The 27,987-nt window shown below is 47.0% G+C and overlaps 1 protein-coding gene across 1 annotated transcript in view; it reads left to right on the forward strand.

Moving 5' to 3' along the window:
• SIRT1 (sirtuin 1) overlaps nt 1–27,987 on the forward strand; it is a 500,675-nt gene that overhangs the window by 218,966 nt on the left and 253,722 nt on the right. The window contains exon 4 of the mRNA XM_078643204.1: nt 24,603–24,755. Within this exon, the coding sequence (XP_078499330.1) occupies nt 24,603–24,755 (153 nt within the window). The remainder of the gene's footprint in view (nt 1–24,602; nt 24,756–27,987) is intronic.

The raw sequence follows: 27,987 nt of genomic DNA on the forward strand, positions 1-27,987 counted from the left end.
GCAATGGTAATACTATATGGACCCAAACAACATTAATGGGAGATAATTTCAATCTCTCTAAACAAAATGGGAACCTTATAGATACTATAGTGGACACTATTTTTAATCGTTTGGAAAAACTTATGATCAACCAGTTTAATAACGTTTTTAAAAGACTGGACAGATTAGACAATCTGGTTAAAAACGATGTAGCCAAAAGGAAGGGGTCTATTATCCTGGATCAAATTAGAGCTGATCGTTTACTAAAAGACCTTGATTCCCTAAGCAGCACTTTGTCACTAAAAATACAGGACACTCGTATTATATTGGATGAGGGTACGAATAACCCGGGAACAACACTATCATCTTCTAACGTACCACCTACTATCCAACCCCGATCTGCTAATACAGGGGCTAAGTGTGCAAAAACTAGCGAAGTTACTAAAACTATCCCTACCCCTGCACCTAGGAAAACCACCCCCTTGGGAACTAATAATAAAAATACCATCAGTAAGGGTGACGGCTTTACCCAACCTATCACAGCAGTAACCTCAGCTGTGGATAACAACAAAGGTACTGATCAAGCTGGGTCTAATAAGCCTCGCAAACACGAAGGGCGCATTCTACCCTTACACTTGCCACCGGATGCATGTCCGTTTGTCCTGGTTCTGGCAGGAGTACCGGTGCTGAGGGAGGATCAGGGGGAAACATGGGTACAACTACGAAATAAGTGCATAGATTGGCTGACCAAACACAAAGGGGTTGGATATGACATATCAAGAGAAATCATATCGGTCCGCAGGGTGCCCTGGATCGGACCATTACCTAAAGATAAGGACGGAGATTGCATAGTTCTTAACTTTAAAAATCCAGGCATCGTAAGGCATTTGCTCAACATAAATGGTAACTGTTCGGCCATTTCTACGGTTGCCACTATGCTACCTTTAGGTTATTTCTACAGACAACCCCCTAAGCATTTTCAACCACCTTTTTTGCAATTCCATCCACCATCTAGGTATTTTCAGCCACCTGCTATGCAATTCCAGCCAGTAGTCCTCCCTTTTAATACATACAATAGATTTGCACCTTTGTCAGGTTTAGATATGTTAGATTGACCCTCTCCAACAAAGAAAGCTGACCCAGCTGTTCCATCACCAATTCTGATGCCCGGAAATCAGGAAGCCTTGCGTTCCTTGGCAGGGACTCCCGGAAGAGGCCAAACTATGAACAATAATCATGTGGATTCTGTCCTCTCTCTTGTAAGTTGGAATATAGCGGGTCTTAACTCCAAACTGAAAATTAAAGAATGGTTGGAGTGGGTCAACAATAATTGTGACATCTTGTTGCTTCAAGAGACTTGGTGTTTAGCTAACCCCACAGTGGAGGGCTTTTGCTGTTATAACTTAAAGGCCTCCACTTCATCTATGGGACGCCCCAGTGGGGGGCTATCAATCTGGTCTAAGATAAAACCCGGGGTACAAACCAAACAGATCCCTACACCAGGCAAATGTTTTATGGCTGTGAAATACATTAACAGGATGATTTTATGTATAATTAATTTTTATAATAATGATTTTGTTAACCATCCTAATGGAAACTTTTTGTCTTTATTTAATTTTATTGATGACATCGTGGAGGGGAGGAAGTATGGGTCTTTTGACGGCATCTGTATTGGTGGTGATTTTAATGCTCATATGTTTCGCACTAGTGTCCCATGTCGCAATGGTGAAGAGCTTAAGAATTTATTAGCATCCCGTAACCTAGTTAATTCTATGGAAATTGCTGGAACTAATGCTGAAAATACATCTGCACCAACTTACATAGGTCAAGGCTGTGCTTCCACGATAGATTATATATTTCTTTGTTCTTCCCTGTGTGATGTTATCCAAAAAGCTGAGGTCATCTGCTCTGCATATAGTGACCATTACCCACTTAGAATATATTTAGACAACCCTCAATCCATAAAGGCTGCTCTGAGAACTGAGAATGGGCCACAGAATCTGGTACTGTCTACCGATAGGCTAAAACTAATATGGAAAGGGGTCGATAATAAAGCTATCCTGGCTAAGGTAATTAAAAAGCATCCTCTGATAATAGAGACTTGCCTGTCGCTTGATAGTACTGGCGAAGCATTAACTGTTGCTTTCAGTAATTTATGTGGGGCTATTAAAAGGGAATCTTCCAAACCATTTAGGCCCAATATAGATCATAGCCCCCGCTGGTTTGACTCTGCGTGCTCAAAGGCCAACAGGGAATTGAGGGCAGGTTTACAACTAAATCCTAGGGATTTTAACCTAGTTAGAGAATTAAGATCTAAATATAAACTCGCCCTGCGGATAAGATCCGAGGCCTTAGTGGTTAACCATTGGGAGTCACTCACACGGACAGCCTCGCTAAAAGACACTGCGGGGTTTTGGAGAGAAGTCAAATCACTCAGGTCCTTTGGTTCAAACATCCAACCTATTAACTGTAATATAAACGGTGAGGTCTGGGTGGAGCATTTCTCCAAAATCTATACTGTAGCAGCCCCTATTATAGATTCTGCATCCTTATTAAATAACGCTAAACAACTGAACTTTTTAATATCTGAGGTGGAAGATGCAATCTTGGAGAGCGCCAGTAATAAAGCCCCTGGCCCTGACGGTCTATCTATTGACCAGATTAAATCGGAAGTCAATTTTTGGGCCCCTTTATTATGCAATCTATTCAACAATTTGTCCGACAGCTCAATCCCTGAATCCTGGTCAAACAGTGTCATCGTACCGATATTTAAGAAAGGTGACAGGTCTGATCCGGCCTGCTACCGTCCGATTTCACTGATCGACAACACACTAAAAGTCCTTGGCAGGGTACTATTTAAGAGGATAAGGGAATGGGCTGAGGATAATAACGTGCTTCATTGCAGCCAATTGGGGTTCAGAAGCCATGTGGGCACGGTTGAGCAGTGTCTCAACTTAAATCTGATCATGGCCAAATATAATATTGTTAAAAAATCCCCACTTTATTTAGGTTTTATGGATTTGAGTTCCGCTTTTGATTTTGTCAACCGTTCTAGGTTATGGTCACAATTGCTTGATTATGGTTTAGATGATGCATTAGTATATTTTCTTTCATATCTACATAGGGACCTTAAGGCAAGAGTACGCATTAATAATGATGGTGAACTATCTGATGATATTTTTATCAGAAGAGGCGTCCGACAGGGCTGTGTACTCGCCCCTTTGCTTTTCATTTTATATATTAATGGTTTGAGCCCTGCCCTGTGTAAGAATTCCAAGGACGTTCCAATTATTAATGGCTCCCCCATTACTACCTTACTTTATGCGGATGACGCAGTATTAATGGGGCGTACTCCTAATGCTTTGCGTTCATTAATTACAGGGTTTGTTGTTTTTATGTCAGATTTAGGTTTAAATACCAATTTTAAAAAATCGTTTATCATGAACTGTGGACCAAAAAGATATAATATTCTTTCAATTAAAAGTGGTGATAATGAATTAAAATGCACCAGCACTTTCCCCTATTTAGGGTTATTATTCTCCAATACTGGTTCATGGCAGCATCACACTGCCCACGCAAGAAATAAGATTGGTAAATCCATTAACTCAATCTTGTCCCTTCGTCAACCAAGAACGGCTGATGTGATTACGCCCCTGTTAAACATCTACCGTACCCAATGTCAGCCATCTGGGACATATGGAGCAGAAGTGTGGGGCTACTGCAACAGTCTGCCTTTGCAGTTGGAGGAAAATAGATTCTGCAGGAAGGTGCTGGGTGGCACCTCATGTGCGCCAACTTTCATTTGTCACCAAGAACTTATGTTGCCATATATAGCTGATTTCATTAGGTCAAGGCCTATGCTTTTTTGGATAAAATTATGGACAAATCCAGCGGCTTCCTTGACCCATAGTATAATCACAGATTGTCTATTACATGAACGATCCCATCTCATACCCTGGCTAAATGCAGTCAATACCAGCCTGTTGAGGGTGGGACTCGGCTCTTTGTTTAGCTCTCCAAATACCATTGTCCCTGCTCATAAGAATATTGTTAAACGGGCACTGTTTGAAATATATAAAGAGGAACGTATGAGAACTGTGCTAATGAAACCTGCTATTATTAAATATCTTCCACTAACTGAGACAGGAAATGATAATTTAAATAAACCTTACAAACCCTGTAGATATTTGTCGAAACCAATAGGAAGATGGAACCGGAGCCTTCTATTTAGGTTCCGAGATGGTAGTATTGTAAATTTATTGAGTTTTCCACTTGGCTATAATAAGAATTTAGAAGAACTTGATTGTCCTTGTTCTGCCGGAGGGAAACAAAGTTTATTGCATTACTTTATTTTCTGTGGCCACTATAAACTGTATATCCATCACTATTTAATGCCGATATTTAGAAAATACAATTTGAGAGACTTTAAACTGGCATTTAAATTTTTGCAAATGTTACCAACTGATGATGTTATATACAATATAAGCTGCTTCATAAAAGCCTGTGTGAAATCGAGGGCAAGTATGGAACATGCATAATTGGTCTATGTACGTATAATGCACTTTAAATCTAAAATACAACCAGTATAGATGACTAATTATATGTACGGAATCAATGACTATTGGCATCGGCTAAACAGAAATCCATGATGCATCTTCTAATTGTGTAATGTTTTATATTTTCTGTATCATGCACTTTATGCAACATGCTGCTTATGCCCAATTGGGTTGTTTTTAACTTTTTTATATGTTTTTTAATGCATTTTTAAAATGTTTCATTCTGTATGTACTTTTATGGATTTATTATAATCCGAATAAAGATCATTTCATTCATTCATTCAGTAAGTCCGTCAGCGCCCGGTGCGCTGCCCACCCTCATACTATCTAATGCCTCCACTATTTCCTCCCTCTGGATGGGCATCATAAGGAATTCTCTTTGCGAATCAGACAGATATGGCATCCGGATATAACTCAGGTAGTCGTCTATCGCCCCGTCCAGCCCCGTCGATTTTGATTCGTATAGAGCGGAGTAGTACCGCCTGAATTCCCCTGCAATCTGCTCCTCATCTGTGAGGCTCTCTCCCATGCTCGAGACCAATTCGCCAATCAGCAGCGGCCGCCGCTCCTGTTTGATCATCTTGGCCAGGAGAGAACCAGGCCTTTCACCCTCGCCATACACACGGGCCGTGGCATATTTGCCCATGTGCTGTACCTCTCTATCTGCCTCTGTGTGATATTCTTTCAACAGTTGTTTTATCTGTTCTAGTGCGTCTCCCTCTGGTTCCGCCTGGTGGCTCCCTTCAAGGTCCTTCAGTTTACCCTCTAAATATGTGAGCCGCTGTCTAATGGATTTCAGGACACTGGAGTGTTTGGCCATGGCTATCCCGCGTATGTAGACCTTAAAGGTTTCCCACAGCGTCTGAAAACTGTCCACAGAGCCCGTATTAGTCACAAAAAAGTTTTCTATTTCTTCCGCAAGCTCCCCTCGGAACACCTCGTCCAGTAAAGAGTACGGGGGGAAGCGCCACGTAAAAGGGGGGATACCGCGCACCGGCGACTCCAGGAGGATAGGAGAGTGATCAGACAGTGTGCGTGGCAGTATGAGACAGTCCCTAATGTTATTGGATAGCTGTCGTGAAACAAACCAGTAATCTATTCTAGTGTGTAGTGCATGATACGCTGAATAGTGTGTGTACCCCCCTTTGGAGTGATGTCTACTGCGCCACACATCCAAGAGATCTAGGTGCACCATCTCAGTGCAGAGCGCCGAGGCAGCCGCCGACGGGCTCCTGCTCGGGCCAGCGGACCTGTCCAGATCCGGATTTAGGACCAGGTTAAAGTCCCCGCCCCAAAGCATATTCGCACAATCATACATTTTGCATCTCCGAGCCAAGTCAGTGTAGAACTCAGGTGAATCGTAGTTGGGTCCGTAGACATTCACAAGCAGCATATCGTGCCCCCGCCCCCTGCATCTACAAACTACATACCTCCCCTCTGGGTCCGACTCCAGTGACTGCAGTGTGAGTTTGGAACGCGGGTTCACCCATATTAGCGTCCCTCTCGAGTGTGTGGTGAAGCCCGCTGCAATACTATTTCCCGCCAGCCCCTTGTGTTGTAGCATCCTGCTAGTGAGAGGCAAATGTGTCTCCTGGAGGAGAGCGAGGTCTATGTTATGCCTTCTTAGGTAACTAAGGACCTTTCTCAGCTTCCTATAGTCATTGAGGCCCCTGACATTCCATGTCAGTGCTCTCAAGGGGGCCCGTGCCGCTTCGGACCGTGGTGCAATTTCCTCACCCCCTGCCATTATATCTAAAGTGTGCGGTAAGGCTGCCCAGCAGTGGTATCCGTCGGACCCTAGGAGCAAGAGTTGGCAGGCTACACAACAGATATTTGCCTATCCCAGACCTAGTGGGACTCCCCCAATTCTCAGATAGCAGCAACTCGGCATTCAAACCCAATAACAACTGGCACTTAATAACAAACCCCAACATTCCCCCCACCTCCCACAGCAGACCCACCCCAATTTGGCCTTGCAGAATCCCATCCCGCCCACCCCCCCCCAGTAACAAGTAGAATGTTCCCATTTGCACAACGCTCAGAAGGATTAAGGTCATTGAGAGGACAGGGGAACGTGTCCAGTCCTTTCAAGTCTTCTCCCGCCGCCGATCGCCAAAGCGAATTAGGATCAGCTCAGCGTTCATCCGTCAGCCATCAGCCGTTTCCGCCAGTTCTAGTGCTGCCGTCTCGACTGCCGCCCTTTGTCCCTCCTGTATCTCCTCCTGTGGAGGGCGACGCGGTCTGCGCCGTCGTTTCTGCTGTCGCCAGTGCCCTGCAGTGCTGGTCTCCGAGGTGGTCCCCGGGTGCGAGTCTCCCGCTGGTTCGGGTTCCTCGATGCCCAACAGCCGGCAGGCCTCAGTGAGAGATCGAATCTGGTGCACTTTGTTGTTCAATTTAAATACAATCCTGAACGGGTGTCCCCAGCTATAAGTGACACCGAGGCGTCGCAGTTCTGCAGTAACCGGTCTGAATGATCTACGCTTTTCCAGGGTGATGGCCGCCAGGTCCTGATAGTGTCGGCGAGTGTTCGCCATAGGAGACGGAGCCCAGCTGCCGCGCTTTGGTGAGAATCTCCTCTTTGGTGCGATAGTCCTGGACGCAGACCAGGATATCCGCCGGCAAGGCACCCGAGGCTCTAGGCGGACCAGTCCGATGTGCTCTGTCTATTGTGATATTGGAGTCAGCCGATCGGCCCAAAATGTGGTTGAAAAGACCCTGCGTGAACTTGAAGAGATCCGCCGTGTCCGGGGTGGGTTTTACTCCTCTAATCCGTATGTTATGCCTCCGAGACCTGTTTTCCAAGTCCTCCACGTGGGATTGTAAGTCGACTTGCTGGTCATGGATGCGGATAATTTCTTGCTGGAGCGCTTCCATCTCGACGTCTCGGCCGTCACTCTTCGACTCTAGATCCGCTACCCGCTCGCCGATGGCGTCCGTGTCTCGCCTCAGCTCTCGAATCTCTCCCTTCAATTCAGTCTTAAGTAGCTGGAGATCCTCCCGTAGGCCACCAAATAGTGATTCCAAGAAAGATCTCGTGACCGGCTCGTCATTGCTTTGGAGGCTGGTGCCCGGTGTGCCGGTCGTTGACTTAGCGGACGCCGCTTGGTTTCCAGCGCTGTGAGGGTCCGTTTTTCCCCCCCACGGAGATGGGCGTAAGCAATTCCTTTATGGTCCTGTCTTTTCGCACCCTGCCATTCGCCATACTTCCTCAGCCTGCCTGCAGAACAGTCCGTCGTGAACCCGGTCCAGCAGCCCGTCTTAGCACCAGTAGCTGGGCACCAGACGGTCCGGAGCTAATAGTCCACCTCCCTCGCACCGCTGTCTGTCCCCTCGGCTTCAAGTGCCTCCGCTGCTAGGTCCTGATTGCCTGCTTGCACCCCCAGATAGTGCTCGGGGCGGTAGCCCAGACGATGCAGTCCTCGTGGGAGAGCCAGTAACCGGGCTGGGTGTTGTCTCAAAATGGCAGTCCCCTGGGCACCACACCTCAGCAGCCACTCCGGGTCACAATTGCGGCGGTACACACTGGGGGCCTCTTCAGCAGCGGCACCACACCGAGGTCACCACACCTCTCCCCGCCGCCACTCGTTTCCTGCTGCGCAGGGCGGGGGGACCCCTGCTCCCCACCGATGTCTAAGGGTGCTGTACACGCAAGTTCCAGCCCACACCCCCTTGTGTGTGGGGGGGCAGATGTGTGACTGCAGGGGGGGCACTCGTGTACCGGTCAGACGTGGCAAAGGGTGCTTCCCACTCGAGCGGACCTCTGGTTGCAATCACCCGGCCCTAAAATGGCGGCGCTTAGAGCATGGATCGTCCCCAGTGCCAGGGGAGGCTCCAAGGGCGGCAGTCCGTAGCCTGGGGGGTCAGCGCCATGCCCAGCTGCTCCCTGCTGACCCAGAACCGCAGTCCGGAGCGGCGGGGGTTTGTCTCCGTCTCCCCCCTCTCCTCACCTCGGGCCGCTCCTCGGGTTCGCCCGTCGCCGCTGCATACTCCGCTACCGCCCTCCAGCCGTCTCGTGTGGAGCCCGGGGACCCTGGGTATGTCGGTGCAGTTTCTCGTCAGGTCCGCAGCAGCCTCCGCGGGGGAGCCGCGGGAGGCCTCGCACTCGATCGCGCGGGTCAGACCTGCCGCTTCCCGTCAGGGATGCCTCAGCGTCGGCGTGATGGCTCCGCCCCTCTCGGCCTCGCTTTCGCTGCTCCGTCCACTACAGGTTCCCGAAAGCCGCAGCGTCCTGGCCCAGAGACGGTCCGAACCCCGCACAGCTGGACCGCAGCGCCGCCTCACCGATGTCCACACCAAGCTGGGAACTGTCTGGGGTCCCAATGAGGCCTCTCGGTACCCGGTAGGGTGCTTTAGTAGCTATAAATCGGCGTTCGGCGGCGGGAGCTCAGCAGAAGACGTCCGCTCACACCGCCATCTAGGTGTCCCTTTTAAAACACAAGCTAAATTTGGTCGGTCCTGGTTACAAGAACCGTGCAATTGTATATGTCTACACATCAATGAATGATCCGGTGTCTCTGTACACTCCTCTCCATTCAGATAAACCTCCTGTCCATCTTTTAAACATCTATAAGTGAATGGAAGGGACCATACCTCATGAAGGAAACCACTACCTAATGGTTCATATCGGCCTATGGCAACATATCGCATACAATTGGTAAACTTATACAAAGCAAAAGGCAACGTTATTAAGCCGTGGATAAGCCACGTAGCAGCAGTGGCCTCCGGCACAGAAAAAGGCAAGGACTCTAAGCTCTCAATATGCAACATTGAAAAGGATGCATCGCGCATTGAAAGTAGGCGCTGCTTGTCGGTCAAATTAAAAGGGGCAAAAAGAGATGAAACGTTCATGTAGGTCCATGGCACCTTGCAAGCTTTCAACGTTTGTAGGGTCCAAGCAAACTGCATGATGGAACGCAATTGATTTTGACCATGGTATAATACAGACACTTCATCCTGTACAATATCCACAACAGAGGACACAATATTGTCTAAAGTGTAAACGCGGGAAGAAAGCATGTTAATACTATTATCAACCACTGCAAGCACTTTCTCAAGATTAGCTTGATCAATCGCTCTAAGGCGTGTCGCCGCCTCAACCTGTGATGTTTTCCAGATTTCATTGTAAATAGCATATATCCATCGTTTTGATCTACCACTAGCCGGGCCTTTAATGAAATCATTTAAGTCTACATTCTCATTCAGTTTTGAAAGGTGAAGTTTAAGTGCGGCCAGTGTAGAATGTTTCAGCCAATTCTGACATAATTTGCCCACTGAATAAGTCGTGACTGCATGATCTAAGTCAAAACGGGGGTCAGGCCTAACCTGTTTAAAGCCGTCTGATAAACCCAGAAAACGGCGTTGGCAGGAATCAGCACTACGGTGCCAAAGCAGCCAACCTTTTGGATCCATAACGGATATGTTAAAGGAAGAATTCAGTAACAGGGTATGTAATTCTCTAATGGAAAACTGAGTAAAATTACTCCAGCCATTATATTCCTCCAAATCAGGGATGGTAGGGGTATTTAATTTTTTAGAAGTAGCCAATCCAAAGCAAGTTGTTTGTGAAATTGTTGCATTCAAAAACAACATATGATTTGGGATGAGACATGCACGGTGCAAAGCCTCAGTGTCATCTCCTACGCCGACGACACCCAGCTGATCCTCTCCCTCACCAGGGACCCCGACACCGCCAGAACCAGCCTACACGAAGGGATGAAAGACGTCGCCGAGTGGATGAAGACCAGCCGCCTGAAACTGAACTCAGACAAGACGGAAGTCCTCATCCTGGGACCATCGCCCTCCGCCTGGGACGACTCCTGGTGGCCCCCCGCCCTGGGCACCGCTCCCAAGCCAACAGACCACGCACGCAACCTGGGCTTCATCCTGGACTCCTCCCTCTCAATGACCAGACAAGTCAACGCCGTCTCCTCATCCTGCTTTCACACCCTACGCATGCTCCGCAAGCTCTTCCGATGCATCCCGACCGAAACCAGGAAGACGGTCACCCAAGCACTCGTCACCAGCCGACTGGACTACGGAAACACCCTCTACGCGGGAACCACAGCCAAGCTTCAGTGAAGACTCCAACGCATCCAGAACGCCGCCGCCCGACTCATCCTGGACATCCCCCGTCGCTGCCACATCTCCGGCCACCTGAGGGACCTGCACTGGCTCCCCGTCAACAAGAGGATCCCGTTCAGGCTCCTCACCCACGCACACAAGTCTCTCCACGACCTGGGCCCCAAGTACCTCAACGACCACCTGACCTTCTACACTCCCACCCGCCAGCTACGATCGACCAACCACGCCCTCGCCGCCGTTCCACGCATCCGCAGAGCCACCGCCGGAGGAAGATCCTTCTCCTACCTGGCGGCCAAAACTTGGAACTCCCTCCCCATCCACCTTCGACTGACCCAGGACCATCTCGCCTTCAGAAGACAACTCAAGACCTGGCTGTTCGAGCAGTAGCGGACCTTCTCCCCCTAGCGCCTTGAGACCCTTCCGGGTGAGTAGCGCGCTATACAAATGCTATGATTGATTGATTGTACCTGCCAGGCCCTTGAACCCCAAACTGATTTAAGGTCAATCGTTTCCTTCCAGTGCTCGTAGCCACCAATAACTAACTGATCAAGGAAGGACTTCCGAGTACAATAATTTGGTATCGGTAAGTCTAACCTTGGACATTGGCTTCTATGATAATTTAAAATAAAAAGACTCGGGACTGGACTGGTTAAAGTCAGTAAAATAAGTGTACTTTTTTAGAAAAGTTTCAGAACTGCCCTGTTTAGGAGCTGGGCAATGTTCCCACTGCGTAAAATTAACAACACTCCTTCTGGAAGACGTTTTATGCAAGAAGTGATTGCCAAAATGTTGGAAGCAAAACAAATCGCCATAATTAGCGGATTCTAAATATAAATCCTCAGCATCAAAGGCAGCATAGTATTTCAAATCAGAAAACAAACTTTCTACTGCATGAACATCCCAATCATCAGAACGTATGTTTTGTTTCACTACGTCCCCCATGTTTACTCTAAGGACATTAGGAACATTAACGACTTCTGTAGGGCCATGAATTTGAAATCTAACTGCATCCCACACAATTCCATCAAGGACTGGCCAGGCAGTGATGTTAACAAATGTCAAGTCTCTTTTCAATCTGTGTGCAGAATGTGACGAGGAAAGTGGGGCCAAAGTTCCATTGAGATGTCTAATGCATGTTCTTTCCTCGACATAGTGTCCATTGATGAGTCGAAAAAAATAAAACACAAAACCAATTGACATAAAAAGATAAATCGAAAAAAGTATCAGCCAAATATATGTCCAAGGGGGAATCAAAAAATGTTTTTTAAATAACGAGGCATAAACTGCAAACCGTGAGGGTTTCTTTGAGGCAATAGAAACAGTGTCAAATGAAAATCGTGGTTCAGTGGCCAAACGGGCTTGCAGGTCAGGCATTGAAAAGTCAGTGGGATAAGTGTAATCGATATCATCATGGTCTGTACCAGGCAAAGTACTTAATAAAGGACTGGAAAGGGCAGGTAATTCGATGGCCACATCAGGCTCATGATTTGATGTGGTAGCCAAAACTGAATATCTCACTATGGAAGGACAGGATACCGCTGGTGTCATACTAAGAAGAATCGGCCATTCTGTGTACCTTGACATTGTCAATGGAGATAAACCTGTTTTCCTGGAAGAGGGGGTAAAATGACTGTTCTTGTTCCCTTCACTCCAAGGACCGGGACTGGAGCTCGACAGGAAGGTCCAAATTCTTTCTTGTTTTCGATCTTCTCTCGAACCAGTTCTCCAACCTGGGGTAGCCAGCCAACTACCGGGATCTGCAACGCAACATCCGATGTGGAGGGCAAGTGTTCCTTTGCAAGACTGTCTCTGGTCTTTTGTAGATTCTGTTAAACATTGCAATGTTCATCTGCGTCAAAGGTTGTGGCGCGAACCACACAGTCTAGACCGTCAAGGTCAGGGACGTACATCTTGATGCCAAAGAGCATTTCGTATGGGGTCCGCCCACCCAGAGACCTTCTAGGGAGATTATTAAGAGCACGCTGCACGCCATTGAGGTGGGCCAGCCAGTTTCTGCCAGTGCCTATAACTCGAGCTGTCAAAGATTGCTTTAAGTCGCGGTTCATTCGCTCAACTACACTGTTACCCTCAGGTCTGTAGGGAGACGAAAACTTGACTTGGACCCCTATCGAAGTCATGGCATCCTTGTACGCCTTAGAGGCGAAAGCCGGACCCTGATCCGAATGGAAGGTACCACAGGCAAAAATTCTCACAAAGACACGCAAATCTCTAATGACAGTCCGTGAATCAGCGCTGCGATGGGGCCAAACCCATACAAAGCGTGTGCATGAATCAACTGCTACTAAGATGTACTTATACGCAGTATCAGAGGAAAAGGGACCGCAGTGATCTAAATAAACACAGCCTAGCGGTTTATTTGAGATGTACAATTGTGTCTGTGGCGGACGCGCAGCAGTAGAAGGTTTAATCTGCTGGCAAATGTCACAATGAAGGACATAGTCGCGCGTCTGTTTGTACAGTCCCCGCCACCAGAAACGTTGTTGTAATTGAGTTAGTGGCCGAGACGCCCGCATGCGCAGACGCCACACCTTCATGAGCCGCTGTAATCAAGTTAGCCCTGCGATCCGAGTTGGGAATCAAACGTTCGCCAACTTCAGGTATTTTCACAAAAGGAACCTTATCGGGACTTAAGTGGTATGTGTACTTCGAAGGGAACCCCGCAGGATGTTTACTTCCCTTCTCAGTGGCAGCTACTGCCGCCAAGATATCATTATCAATCTTACTTTTGGACCGTGTAACTGCTGCAACTAAATACTTAGACACCGCTGATTTCGCTGCTACATCAGCAAGCGAGTTACCGACAGCGTGAACTCCCACACGCTGGTGGCCGAGAGTATGAATTACAAAAACAAGCGGCAGTTGAGCCTTAAGCTCAGCCACTCGAACCCAGATCATCTTGTGTTTTATTGTGCTACCCTTGGAATCACGAAATTCATTCTGAATCCAAAAGAACAAGTTTTCATTGTAAGACTGGACACAGTAGTAAGAATCACTCACAATAAGAGTCGTCGCACTCGGATCTGCGTACTCCAACGCGAGTAAAAGAGCACGAAGTTCTGCTAATTGTGCAGTGCAGTCCCCAAGAGTCTGAGAATGGACAATTCTGGACTTGAACTCATCGTTCACCATGGCACCGACCACAATGGCGCATGCGGGAACGTAGGCGTGTTTAGAGCCATGCGCAACCTGCGCCGAACCATCAGTGTAAATGATGCAATGGAAATCCTCCAAAGGTCGCATAGCCAGAGGAGCAGGATGAACGAATTCATACTGCAAGTACTCCTGCGACCGCAATGAGGCGTCAAAAATAAACGTGACATCTGTGGATGTCAAGGAAGCAGCCCATTGAATCCACCGAGGGTGCAAAGCTTTTGAATTTGGTACACTGGCTTTTGTAACTGCCTCCAAGTGAGGGCAGGGTGTAACAACCAACATGCATTTTCCCTGTGACAGCGCACATTCCTTAAGAATCGCCATCTGCACAGCTGTTAAAACCTTTTCCACAGTGGAAAACCGCATTTCAGCCGAAGTGTACAAGTGTGACTTGTAAGCAATAGGTACTGTATCTCCTTCATTAAAAGTCAGGTATGTGAAACCCACCATCCCAGGAATAATTCTTAACACCAGGTTAGTGTGGTTATCACGAGTCAGTAGAAATTTAGAAGCTAGCAGATCAGCCTGCAAAGATTGCAAAATGGCTGAGTGCTCAGGCAGGCAGCATGATTTGGTAAAAGTTGGTTGTATCAAAGCATACAAAGGCTTGACACGCTGGGCATATTCCGTAATGTAAGTTCTCCCGAAATTCAGAAAACCCAGTAAAGACTGTAATTTTTTCAGTGTCGTTGGAGCGCGCAACTGAGCGCATTTCTCCAGGAAGTGAGGAGCCAAACCTCTACCTTCATTGTTGAGCTCATAGCCCAGGAACAACACAGTGTACTCTGCAATGTGCGATTTCGCAAAGTTACATTTGTAACCCATGTCTGCAAAGTTACAAATTATGCTGTTGACTCGACACAGATGCTCCCAAATTTCGTCGTCTGTGAGATAAATGTCATCCACATAAGAACAAGCATCCGGGTCGATTCTCTCCAACAGAGAGACAATGCGGGCAATAAAAACGCCAGGACTATTCTTATAGCCCATTGGAAGACGCCGAAAGTGTTTTTGCACCCCAGCAGAAGTAAAACTAGTCCATTGGGAACTAAGACTGTCCAATTTATGGGCATAAAAACCGTTGGAAATGTCAAGCGTAGTTTTAAAACGCTTACGCACAAGACTAACCACAAGCGCAGAGCCGTGAGTATTCTGTACTGCACAGTTACGGCAATGCGAGTTTAAATGCCTGTAATCCAAAACCAAACGATACGTACCGTCTGGCTTTGTCACAGTAAAAAGGGGGTTATTCATCAGAGACACACACGTTTCAATTACACCCTGATATTCCAATTGTTCAAGGATCGCTGCGACAGAAGCCTTGGCTTCTCGCCTTATGGGATATTGAGGTTGAGGCTGCGACTGAGACCGCAATGGAATTTCGTGGTTCGGGGACAATTTATCCCAACCACATTGGTTACGGTACAGAGCCGGCGCAAGAGCCAGAGCCCACTCTTCTGCAAAATGTTGCGCATGCTCTGTCGAGACAGTGTTTGCGAAACTGGGTAGGATCACCTCCTCCCCTCGCGGCGCTGCGAGCACAAAAGGTGGGGGCCAGTCAGCCTCCGAAAGCAAAATGTCATACGTAGACGAAAGGTTTTCCCAAAACACCCCTTTCATAGTGCGTTGTATGTCTCCTTCAATTAACAGGACAATTTCAAAAAGTCTATCAGGGGGAGCTACTCTCGTGTCCGCTGTTTCTATCACAACATAAACGTCTGTCGCTGTCACCTTCAGTAGTGGACGCAGGGCCTCTCTCACTATGGTAATCTCCGCCGCGCTGTCCAGCAAGGTCAGAGCCCACGTCAGATTCCGAAGCCGCGTTCTCACTATCTGTGGCATATCGATGCGCAGTTAAGGCCGCGACTTTCTTTTTCGCAAACTGCGGTCTTTTTGGCGTTGAGTCCTCCTGCTTCCCTGCGCCGTCTGTCTGGCGGGGCTGGCCTCGTCCTTGCTGGCCACCACGTCCCCTACCGCCTCCTCCACCACCGGTCTTCGGGGCCGATGAGTCCTGAAAGGAACGAAGAGAGCGTTGATCAGAAACCTGAAATCGATCAGGTGATTTAATCATCGCGCGATCGCGCAAGTCATAAACTCTCTCTGTCGGCGCAGGTACCTGTGGCGCAGGATAAGATTCCTGAGTCTGCTGTTGTTGCTTCCCCTGTTTCTGTTTCTTAGGCCAATTCTGTTTTTTGGACTTGGGCTGGACATCTGCCTCAGCAGACTGCCCTTGTGGTTGTTTTTTCTCCTTAACTGCAAAATACTTTAGACCCTTACTTGTGCGACCAATTGTTTTATATGCGGCCACAACCATCTTCGCCAACTGGCGGGGTCTTTCGGCCTCGGGTATAGCTGCCAAAGCATTAGACACCTGAAAGTTCACCGCATCCCCCTTTATATTGGAGAGTATGAGATCGCTAACAATCTCAAAAGAACCACACAGGCGCATACCCAATTCAACCGCTGCTTCCGGTCCGTGATCATCCTGAACACGTTTAACGATCGTAGGCAGTACAGCCATAGATGGGGTGCCGAAACACTGCGCATAAACAGCCGCAAAAGTTTTCCCCCAACTTTCACAGTCAACGAGTTCGGGAGCTAAATCCTTAGGTAAAGTAGTTGTCAACATCCTATGTTTATCAGCAGGAGTAGAATTCGGAAACACAGCTTCCAGTTGGTCAAATTTTTCGGCAAGCCAGAAAGGAAAGTCATCTTTGTCATCGGGGCGCTTACCAAAAACTGCATTGACCATAACCGGATTGAGTTTTAAACCGCCATGTTCCGTTTGAACAGCCGGACCCCCTGGGGGACCACCCGGGAGATGACGACCAATGTATTGCACTAATGCATGAATCACGGCAATCGAAACAACATGTAGTCTACGAATATCCGCTAGGGGACACGCGCCGTGATTCGGGTGAGTGGTAAATCCAGCCAATGCAGGCCAATTTGTGCCTCGAATGGACAAAGGACCTAACCTCGCAGCAGATAAAGAATGGGGTAGGGCGCCACCAAACCAAACGCGATGCTGCCAATGATCAATAGGTATTTCCAGTGCCCTGTACGGAGTGTATTCAGCCGGTACAGGCGAGGGGGTGTATGTGTGGAACACACCAGAAACTGCGTCCACTGCCGGAAACGTCACCCACGAATAAAACAGTTCGAAAGGGTACGCTGGATCCGCACACACCACCATAATCACAGCCAAGCCATCCACTGGGACTTGGAAAGTCTGTAAATGGTTGCGCACCGCAATGCGACTATGCTGCGGAATGTCCACAGCTTGGGCCATGATTACACCGGAACTACAGAAAAACAAAATAAACTTTGTAGCACAACTGGGTAGTAATTAAAAGAAACCGTTTTAGATATATTCAAGCTTGAAAAGACCTATTGCAAAAATAGGTAGGTTTTTTCCGACACCACCGTTTTCCGGAAACAGTGAAGGGGTTAAGGATTGAATGATATACTACTCAAGTGTCATGATATAAGACCACCAACGTAAGGGTGTCATGTAGCAGGGTTTCCGTTCTACCACAGAAATGTGCACAGAGGATTGGAACCTTGGCGAATTAGGGTGACCCAAAACTCACCTTAGTACCCAAAAACCCCTTACTGAGCTAGCTACAGTGTCTCATTGGTCATAGCAACACTCCCAATGTTTAGACAAACCAGAACATGAACTTATAATACCTCAGGGTACGTGGAACACATGAACACTCTTTCGTTATACAATCATTTCAACACAGAACGTGGAGTAAATGAGGACACGTGCATATTTGAAATATTTATTTACTAATGCCGTTTCTCAAGCAAAGTATCTTAGATAGTACAAGGAAACATATTATCAGAAGCTAAGTTATCAGCATAGTTACTAGTCCATAGAAAGCAAACGGTGACAGCATGCTAGCATGCTGAAATGAATAAGTGCTAACCACACCTAATTCTCACCCTCCCTAACTGGTATATTATATTAATATATTAGGTCTCTTTGGGTTTTAGCAGGGCGGGCCCATACCTTAAGATCCTAGTATGAAGAGATCACATCTGCTCCCACCAGCTCTCTGCATGCGAACCGCATCAAGTGTGTCTGTGTGCTCTCAGTGTTGCAATATAAAACGCGCCTAAAGCCGGAACTTGGCAGGAGCTGCACTTATGTTATGTCTATGAAGGTGCGGATCAGTTCTCACAACAATCTGTAACGTGTTATCCTTGTAGCTTCAGCACTCACTGTACAGACATAGTTTATTAAGCAAAGCTGATTTGAGAGCAATAACATATTATTCTCATGTAAACTACTAGGTTGAAAGCTATATCAACAATTATGTATCGTGTGCAAAAGCAGCAAAAGGAAAAAATGGCGTTTAAACATTTAATGAGCCTATGCTAACTTAACGCAGTTATCAGATTAAACAGCAGCTATATGACAGTGGTTCCTGCCAAAAAGGATTGTGCAACTTCTCCAATGCACCCTTCCTCTCCTTCACCTTCTCCCTCTCCTATCCCTCCTTATATTGAACCTACAGTTTCTCCTGTTCAATCTCCTGCATCATCACACCACACTGACGAAGAGTATGAGCTAGGTGGGGGGGGGGATGACATACCAGAGCCGCATGCATACCCTGTAGATGAAGATGTCAATCCAGAAAATCCTAGAGATGACGATATATATGGCTTCCCACCACACAATGTGCCCGACATTCCTGATCCTCAGTCCTACCCAACAAAACCTCCCCCTCCAGAAGATAGTATTGGGTTTAATCATCTCTTAAATAGAGCTGCCCTTTACCACGGGGTTTCAATGCACTCTGATGCCATTGATGAGGATTTTTTACTTGATACATTTGAGCAGTCACAAAGGTCTACGCAAAAACTACCCATGATTAAAGGAGTCATTAAACATGCTCCCGAAATATTTAAAGACCCGGTACGCTGTAGGGTGTTAAATCCAAGAATAGAAAAGAAATATAGACCAGCACCATCTGATCCAGTCTATATTAAGAGACATCTGCCACTAGACTCTTTAGTAGTGTCTAATGCACGGAAAAGAGCCAATTCCCAGACTTCTGGTGACACGCCCCCGCCTGACAAAGAATCTGAAGTTATTGATGCGTCAGGGAGACTTATTGTTGCGCAGGCGACAAATATATGGCGCATAGCAAATACACAAGCCCTGCTCTCACGCTATGACAGGGCTCACTACGACCAATTATAAAAACTGATGGAGCACCTCCCAGATCAATACAAAGAACAGGCAACAGATCTCATAAAATAAGGCAAATTAATATCAAATGCCTCAATTAAATGTGCACTAGATGTAGCTGACACAGCATCCAGAGCAGTCAATACTAGTGTTATACTCAGACGACATGCGTGGTTACGCATTTCAGGGTTTAGAAGGGAGGTACAGACTACCATCTTGAACCAGCCCTTCAATCAAAACCAAATGTTTGGGCCGGAAGTAGACAACACACTAGAAAAAATGAAAAAAGACACAGACCCAGCTAAGTCTATGGGTGCACTACAATCCACACAGACTAGAAGTTCTTTTCGCCGCTCCTTTTATAGAGGAGGTTCTAAGCAAACCGGTGCTGATACAACATCATCTTTCAAAACGCTCACATAGACCTCCTGTAACAAAGGCTACTTTAGAGGATACAGCGGCAATAATAACAAGGGAAGAGGTAGAGGTAATAACAACAACCGCTCCTCTTCCACTCCCAAACAGTGACTTCCCTCTGCTTCCCCTACAGCATTCCACTCCTGTGGGGGGCAGATTATCACAGTTCTTACCTGTCTGGGATTCCATCACAACAGACAGGTGGGTAAGACAAATTATCCAACATGGCTACTGCCTAGAACTCACAGCAACCCCCCCAAACATACCACCCAGGCAGCGTCCAATGTCCACAGACCATATGACTCTGCTTCAACAGGAAGTTATAGCACTTCTACGAAAGGATGCTATTCAAGTAGTTCCTTTAGAAGAACAGGGAACAGGAGTTTACTCCTTGTACTTCCTAATCCCCAAGAAGGACGGGACACTACGACCAATTCTTGACCTCAGGCCCCTCAACCATTACATACAAAAAGATCACTTTCACATGATCACTCTGCAACAAGTACTCCCACTACTACAACAAGGCGATTTTTCTTTCAACATTAGACCTAAAGGACGCCTACTTTCACATTCCTATACATCCTGCTCACAGGAAGTATCTAAGGTTTGTCATACAAGGACAGCACTATCAGTTCAAAGTTCTTCCATTCGGGGTCACAACAGCACCACGAGTGTTCACAAAGTGCTTAGCAGTAGTAGCGGCACATCTCAGAAGACAACAGATACATGTCTTCCCTTATCTCGACGACTGGCTCATAAAAGCAAAATCATTCAGTCAATGTGTCCAACACACAAAGCAAACAATTCAGACATTGCACGACTTAGGGTTTACCATAAACTACACCAAGTCGCACCTAGAGCCTTCGCACGTTCATCAGTATCTAGGAGCTACCATAGACACATCTACAGCTCTAGCGTATCCCAGTCCAGCCAGGATACAGAGCATTCAGATTTTAGTCTCCATTTTTCAACACCAGCAGTCTCTCCAAGCCAGAGTGTTCATGAGACTAATAGGCATGATGGTGTCTTGCATCTTCATAGTTCCACATGCAAGACTGCAAATGCGCCCATTACAAGAATGTCTAGCACAACAGTGGAATCAGGCTCAAGGTCAGCTCACAGACCTGGTGTTGGTAGACAGCCGTACATATCGCTCTCTGCAATGGTGGAACACCAAAAACTTGACAAGAGGGCGGCCGTTCCTAGAGCCTTTTCCACAGATAGTGCTCACAACAGACGCATCCCTCAATGGATGGGGAGCCCATCTCTTACACTATACAACACAAGGCCAATGAAACAACCAACATAAAATGTTCCATATCAACCACCTAGAGCTGCTAGCAATTTTCCTGGCACTCAAAACGTTTCAATTGCAAGTACAAAACAAAGCTGTCTTAATCCGGACGGACAATGACAGCCATGTACTATATACAAAAACAGGGGGAGACACACTCTCTGCAACTGTCCCAGCTTGCGCAGAACATTTGGAGAAGGACCATTCCTCAAAACCTACACCTGACTGTAGAACACCTTCCAGGAATTCACAATCAAATAGCAGATCTGTTGAGTCGTCAGTCACAACAGATTCACGAATAGGAAATACATCCACAAGTTCTTCAACCATTCTTCCAAATGTGGGGGCATCCACAGATAGTTTGCCACCCACGAGAATGCAAAATGCCCAACCTTCGCCGCCATGTTTCCTCACCCACGGTTGGAAGGGAATGCAATATGGATGAACTGGTCAGGCAGATTTGCGTACGCTTTTCCGCCTCTCCCACTCATTCCACTAGTAGTGCGCAAACTCAGACAAAAGTCTCTCAAACTAATACTAGTAGCTCCCATATGGGCACGTCGGCCGTGGTTCACCACACTACTAGATCTCTCACTGGTTCCACATCAAAAATTACGGCTCACGCCCTCCCTGTTAACACAGAACCATGGAGAAATAAGACACCCAGAACCAAGCCAACTGAATTTGGCGATCTGGCACCTGAAGTCTTAGAGTTTGGTTACTTAAACCTGCCACCAGACTGTATGAACATAATTAAAGAAGCTAGAAAACCCACTACCAGAGCGTGTTATGCCGCTAAGTGGACACGATTTGCAATATATTGTAACAATAATCACATTGATCCACTGGATGTTTCCATCCAAAATATCATTTGCTACCTTCTACACCTACAAAGGTCCAATTTAGCTTATTCTTCCATACGCCTGCATCTGGCAGCAATTGCAGCCTATTTACAGAATAGACAACGTCTAGCTCTCTTCAGGGTACCTGCAATCAAAGCATTTATGGAAGGATTAAAACGAATAATCCCACCTAGGTTACCACCCGCTCCGGTATGGAACCTAAACGTTGTCTTTAAACTTATGGGACCCCCTTTCGAGCCTTTACACAAGTGTGAATTGCAATTCCTAACATGGAAAACTGCTTTCCTTGTTGCAATCACCTCTGTCAGAAGAGTTAGTGAAATACAAGCATTCACAATACAAGAACCATTTTTTCAAATACATCCTAACAAAGTGGTTCTCAGGCCTAATCCAAAATTACGGCCAAAGGTTATCACTCCTTTTCACCTTAACCAATCAGTAGAGCTACCTGTGTTTTTCCAAAACCCAGACTCTGTTGCAGAAACGGCTTTACACACCTTAGATGTTAGAAGAGCCCTGTTATACTACACAGATAGGACTAAATCCTTCAGAAAGACAAAACAATTATTTGTATCTTTCTCTCCCCCACACAAAGGCAACCCCATCTCTAAAGGGGGAATTGCCAGGTGGATTGTAAAGTGTATACAAATATGCTATCAAAAAGCTAAACGCACACTGACAGTCCCTCCTAGAGCACACTCCACTCGCAAACTAGGAGCCTCTATGGCTTTCTTAGGAAATATACCACTAGAGGACATATGCAAGGCAGCAACATGGTCTACAATACACACCTTCACTAAACACTATTGTGTTGATGTGCAAGCCAAGCAGCAAGCTGCAGTAGGCCAAGCTGTCCTTGGAACATTCTTTCAGAATACTGCAACGGATACAAGCGACCACCGCTAGGGGAGACACTGCTGCACAATCGATGCAAAAGTGTACGATCTGCAGCTCCTATGCCTCGAACGGAAAATGCTACTTACCAGTATGCATCGGTTCTTGGCATGTAGAGCTGCAGAGTCGTACACTCCCTCCCACCTCCCCGGGACTTGTATCCGTTTCCAGTACTCATCTTACTTAGATGCACACGCATGGACATCCTTTTCTCTTTACTTCTACTAACTCCATCATTTCCCAACATGGCGAAAAACAATCTGAGGATGCAGTCGATGACCATGCGCAGTATTGTCCAAGGGAGGAGTCCCCTATCTCGTGACTACAAAGACTTCTTCTAAGGAGACAACCTGCAATCATCCGAGCCCAACACCAGGTGGCGATCTATTGCAAAAGTGTACGACTCTGCAGCTCTACATGCCAAGAACTGATGCATACTGGTAAGTAGCATTTTCCTTCCTCTCTGTCCATCCGGACAAGGTTGTTCTGAGGACTCGTCCTTCTTCTCCTTCTTTCCTGCCCAAGGTGGTCACAGCCTTTCAATACGGGCAGTCCATCACCTTGCCCACATTCTTTCCGCCTCTGCATCCCTCGAAAGACGCAGAGAGGCTCCACCGTCTGGACTCAAAACGTGTGCTCTCCTTCTATCTAGACCGCACACGCCAGTTCTGGGTTGACGACCAGCTCTTTGTTGGGTACGTGGGCGCTAAGAAGGAACGGTCGGTACTCAAGCGGACCATCTCTCGGTGTGTCGTCTTGTGCATCAAGGTTTGCTACTCCTTGGAGAAGAAGGAGCCTCCTTTGGGGCTGCGCGCACATTTCACTCGGGCCACGGCGGCTACTACTGCCCTGGGTCGGGGAGGCCCCTTGCAGGCCATCTGTCAGGCAGCTAAACGGGCCTCGCTGCACACGTTTGCTAGGCACTACTGCCTGGACAGCCAAGTCCGGAGAGATGGATTTTTCGGCCGTTCTGTTCTCTAGGATTTTCTGGTGTGATCTTTTTTCGCAGACCCACCACAGGGGTTGGTATTGCTGGGGTATCTATTCTAAGGTAAGGAATCTAACACTAACCTGATTCTTTCAGATGCACAAGTTACTTATCTTCGGTAACAATATATATGTAAGAAACAGTAGTTAGTGTTAGATTCCTTACCGCCCCACCCATCCTCCCCGTTCTGCGAACCGATATCAGGGGTTAAGGACATCCCTTTCAGGGCCCTAGTTTCATGGCAGCAGTGTCGGTTTTTATCATGGCTCTTTGTTCCTGGCACGGAAAGCTATGTACAGAACTGACGTCCGCGCGCGAGGGCGGCGTCTAAGTACTCCGTCATCCTGGCAATCACGATGCCGACGACGGACGCGGAGCCGCAGACGATACAGTCTTCATGTTACCCATAAGGAAGTGAGCAATCCCGTCCTCTACAGGGAAGAGTTGATTTCATCATGGTAGGGGATATTCAAATAGACCCCGTTTCTCTTAATGGGGCCAACAATTATTTTGCATCTCAGTTTAAAAAAATGTGATTCAAAACTCCTAGATTTACAAGCATTTATGACATTGTAATTTCTCAAGTACTCCAGTCCTTCAGAGTCCTTAAACATTACCCATAGAGGAAGATTTCTCCTCAGCAGCCGGTCATGTTTGTGCCTATGGGCAAAATTGTGTGTTACTCCCTCAGGGCTGCTATTGGGGTTTGATGGGGCCAAGGAAGTCAGTCCAGCGGTACCTGCACCATCCTGTTTGTACTTCAGCTTACCAAAAGGTGATCTTTATGTCCCATATGGCCTGTAGTTCCTGGGTTACCCTGCTAGTGGATATATATGCAGAGATGGACTATCCAGCTAGGCTGTGTATTATCAAATGTGAATGCCTCGTGTCGAATTCTTGATATTACTGTGTAACATAAGCTCTGTTTACTTTTGAAGCGTCATTCCTCAATGCTATATTTTTATTTGATCTGAGAAGTGTTTTAAAAGGGATTCCAACTGACACTGGGAGGGTAAGTAATTAACACCATTCACAGAAATACTGTTGGTTTGGCAAACTCTATCGGTGACCTTTGAATGTTTATTTTTAAATTGTCTTTTTGGTGTTGGGAAAATTCTTTGTTTGGCAAATAATGATTTCATATGCTTTTCAGGTGTCTGTTTCCTGTGGCATACCTGACTTCAGATCTAGAGATGGGATTTATGCTCGCCTTGCAGTAGATTTTCCCGACCTTCCTGATCCTCAAGCAATGTTTGATATAGATTACTTCAAAAAGGATCCAAGGCCATTTTTCAAGTTTGCTAAGGTACTTTTGAAAACGTGTTTTGCTCTTGTTATGAAGATAAATGTGCTATTTCATTTGCTTATCTAATGAGTATATCTAGCATTTTAATTTCTCTACCCTCATTTAGATCTGTGCGTCATTGATGTGCGTAGAGGAGAGATTTTTGTCTTGCAATTTGTCCACCATATCACGCTGTTTGCATTCTTATTTTTTTTTCTTCTCTCAAGTCTCCTATTGTTTGGCTAGATATTTGTAGCTCCTATCTGTTAAAATCTGAGTTTCTGTTTTAGTGACCACCCCACTTTTTGCCAGATTTCTGATGCACTTAGACGTGATATGCAATTTTCACCCCGAGTGGGCTGGGTATGCTCAGACGTGAGTCCCAGGCTCTCCACACCACTGGAGTCAAGCTATCCAGGCTGAATGAAGGCTGATAGCCAGAAACCGGTCCTTGGATGCTTGATTCCGGTCTGGGAAAGACATGGCTTGGTAGTTCGGACTGGACTGTTCCCATGAGGCACAGGGTCAGAGCTGATTTGCATATAGCCAGGGTCTAACCCAGGGTGCTGTGGAGTGCAAAAAAACGATGGATTTAGGCCCATATCCTTGTACTGGGGTGAATGTATGACATTGTTCTACATTCTGTCCATGAACTGTGGTTTTTGCAATTTTCACCCCGAGTGGGCTGGGTATGCTCAGACGTGAGTCCCAGGCTCTCCACACCACTGGAGTCAAGCTATCCAGGCTGAATGAAGGCTGATAGCCAGAAACCGGTCCTTGGATGCTTGATTCCGGTCTGGGAAAGACATGGCTTGGTAGTTCGGACTGGACTGTTCCCATGAGTCACAGGGTCAGAGCTGATTTGCATATAGCCAGTGTCTAACCCAGGGTGGTGTGGAGTGCAAAAAAACGATGGATTTAGGCCCAGATCCTTGTACTGGGGTGAATGTATGACATTGTTCTACATTCTGTCCATCAACTGTGTTTTTTGCAATTTTCACCCCGAGTGGGCTGGGTATGCTCAGACGTGAGTCCCAGGCTCTCCACACCACTGGAGTCAAGCTATCCAGGCTGAATGAAGGCTGATAGCCAGAAACCGGTCCGTGGATGCTTGATTCCGGTCTGGGAAAGACATGGCTTGGTAGTTCGGACTGGACTGTTCCCATGAGGCACAGGGTCAGAGCTGATTTGCATATAGCCAGTGTCTAACCCAGGGTGGTGTGGAGTGCAAAAATACGATGGATTTAGGCCCAGATCCTTGTACTGGGGTGAATGTATGACATTGTTCTACATTCTGTCCATCAACTTTTTTTTTCTGAATGCCCTGGGTCCCTGCCAGTCAGGTTCCCAGGGCCTGTGTTATTTCCCAAAACTGTAACTTTGTACCCCTAATTGGCACCTATCTGGCCACATGCAAGTCCCTTGTAAAATGTATCATGGGTACCAAGGGCACTGTGAGAAGGGAAGGCCTCAAAGGGCTGCAGCATATATTGCGCCACCCTCAGATGTCCTGTACTTTAACACACATACACACTCCCATTGCAGGATGCGTGTTTTGGCCCAGAGTGAAGAGTCGACATCTAACCCATTCCTGTGTGCCATCCCTGCATCCCACTGCGAATGGTATAGGTAAGACACCCCTCTAGCTGGGTGCAGTATATCACTGGTGAGGGTACAGTTGCATGAGTACGGGACCCTTACAGTGTGTAAGGGCAATCTTGGACATTGCGAGTGCAGTAAAGCCATAAAGAGTATATGGTCTGGGAGTGGTAATTACAAACACCACAGCACCATAATGGCTTTATTGAATTCTGGGAAGTTGGGTATCAAACGTCTCAGCATAATAAACCACACTGATGCCAGTGTGGGATTTATTATACAAAGCACCCAGAGGGCATCTTAGAGATGCCCCCTGAAAAACAACCAGCCTCTGGTGGGTTCCCTGACAGGGAAACACCAGCCTGCCACCACAAGATGTTTCTGGACCCCAGGGGTGGGAGCCTTCGCTCCCTGGGCCCAGAAACAAAGCCTTTCCTGGGCAGAGGTATTTACACCTCCCCAGGTCACAAAGAGCCATCTGTGGCAGGGTAGCTTCGAAGGCCTTGCTGCTTTGTAACATGACCCCCAGACTCCTGCTATCAGGAACAAGACCCCTTCCTGTCTCACCCATTTTTCGGTGGGAAAAATTTGAGCAGCCCAGAAGGTGTGCCCACCTCTGCCAACCCCACCCCTCAGGTGGGGGAGGTGAGGTGAAGCCCACTCTTCAGTGCCGGCCATCTTGCAGATGGCAGGCACTCAAATCAGGATTTGGGATTGTGCTCACTCCCCCACATGGAGGACCAAACCTATCAGGGTTCGGCGACCTCAGAAACACAAGACCTGCAGTGGCAAGATCTCGATGCAGATTTACCAGAAGAACGGGTAGACTCATACCCTTCGAGGCCCTCACCACCCGATTACATTTGGATGTACAATCAGGTGATAAAGAAGGCAGTAGACACTTATGGAGTGCAGCTAGAGGAGGAAAAAACACAATCCTGTTTTCTCTTAGAGACCTTGCTCTGCCTACACAGACAAGGAGTCCATTCCTTCCCATGCTACCAAGTGTCCTGGACCAGGGAAAGGAAGCTTTCAAAGAACCTGCTACATGCAAGGCTGTAACGCCAAGGAGTGAGAAGAAATACAAACACTCCTCCAAGGACCCTATGTACATCAGGGGTTCAGTGCCTGCTGACTCTGATTGCTTCCACAGCCAGGAAATGAGCTAATGTACTCACCAACGTGGGACCACTGCCAGACAAGGAGAGCAAGAGAATGGATCTCACGAGAAGAAAGATAGAACGAAGCGCCGCAATTCAATGGCGCATAGCAAATTCAAATGCATTGATCAGTAGACATGCATATCAGCACTGGGAGCAAGTAGGCGAACTGCTGAAACATCTGCCTGATCAGTTCCAGAGAAGGGCAAGTCACTTGGTGGAAGAAGGGAAAAACATGGCAAATACATGTTTAAAATCAGCCCTAGATGCTGCTGAGACATCAAGCAGGCAAATGATGATTGGGTGACTGAGAGAAGACACGCCTTGCTAAGAATCTCAGGGTTCAAACCCGAAGTACAGAGCAACATTTTAAACACCACGTTCAATGGTGAACAGCTATTCGGAACAGAGGTGGCTGATAAATTAAACCAGTTAAAAAAGGAAAATGAAACTGTTCAGAGGTATACGTAGGGGGACACTATCACGGAGACCAG

The sequence above is a fragment of the Lissotriton helveticus genome, chromosome 5_1 (genome assembly GCF_964261635.1).
Source record: "Lissotriton helveticus chromosome 5_1, aLisHel1.1, whole genome shotgun sequence".
NCBI lineage: Eukaryota > Metazoa > Chordata > Amphibia > Caudata > Salamandridae > Lissotriton > Lissotriton helveticus.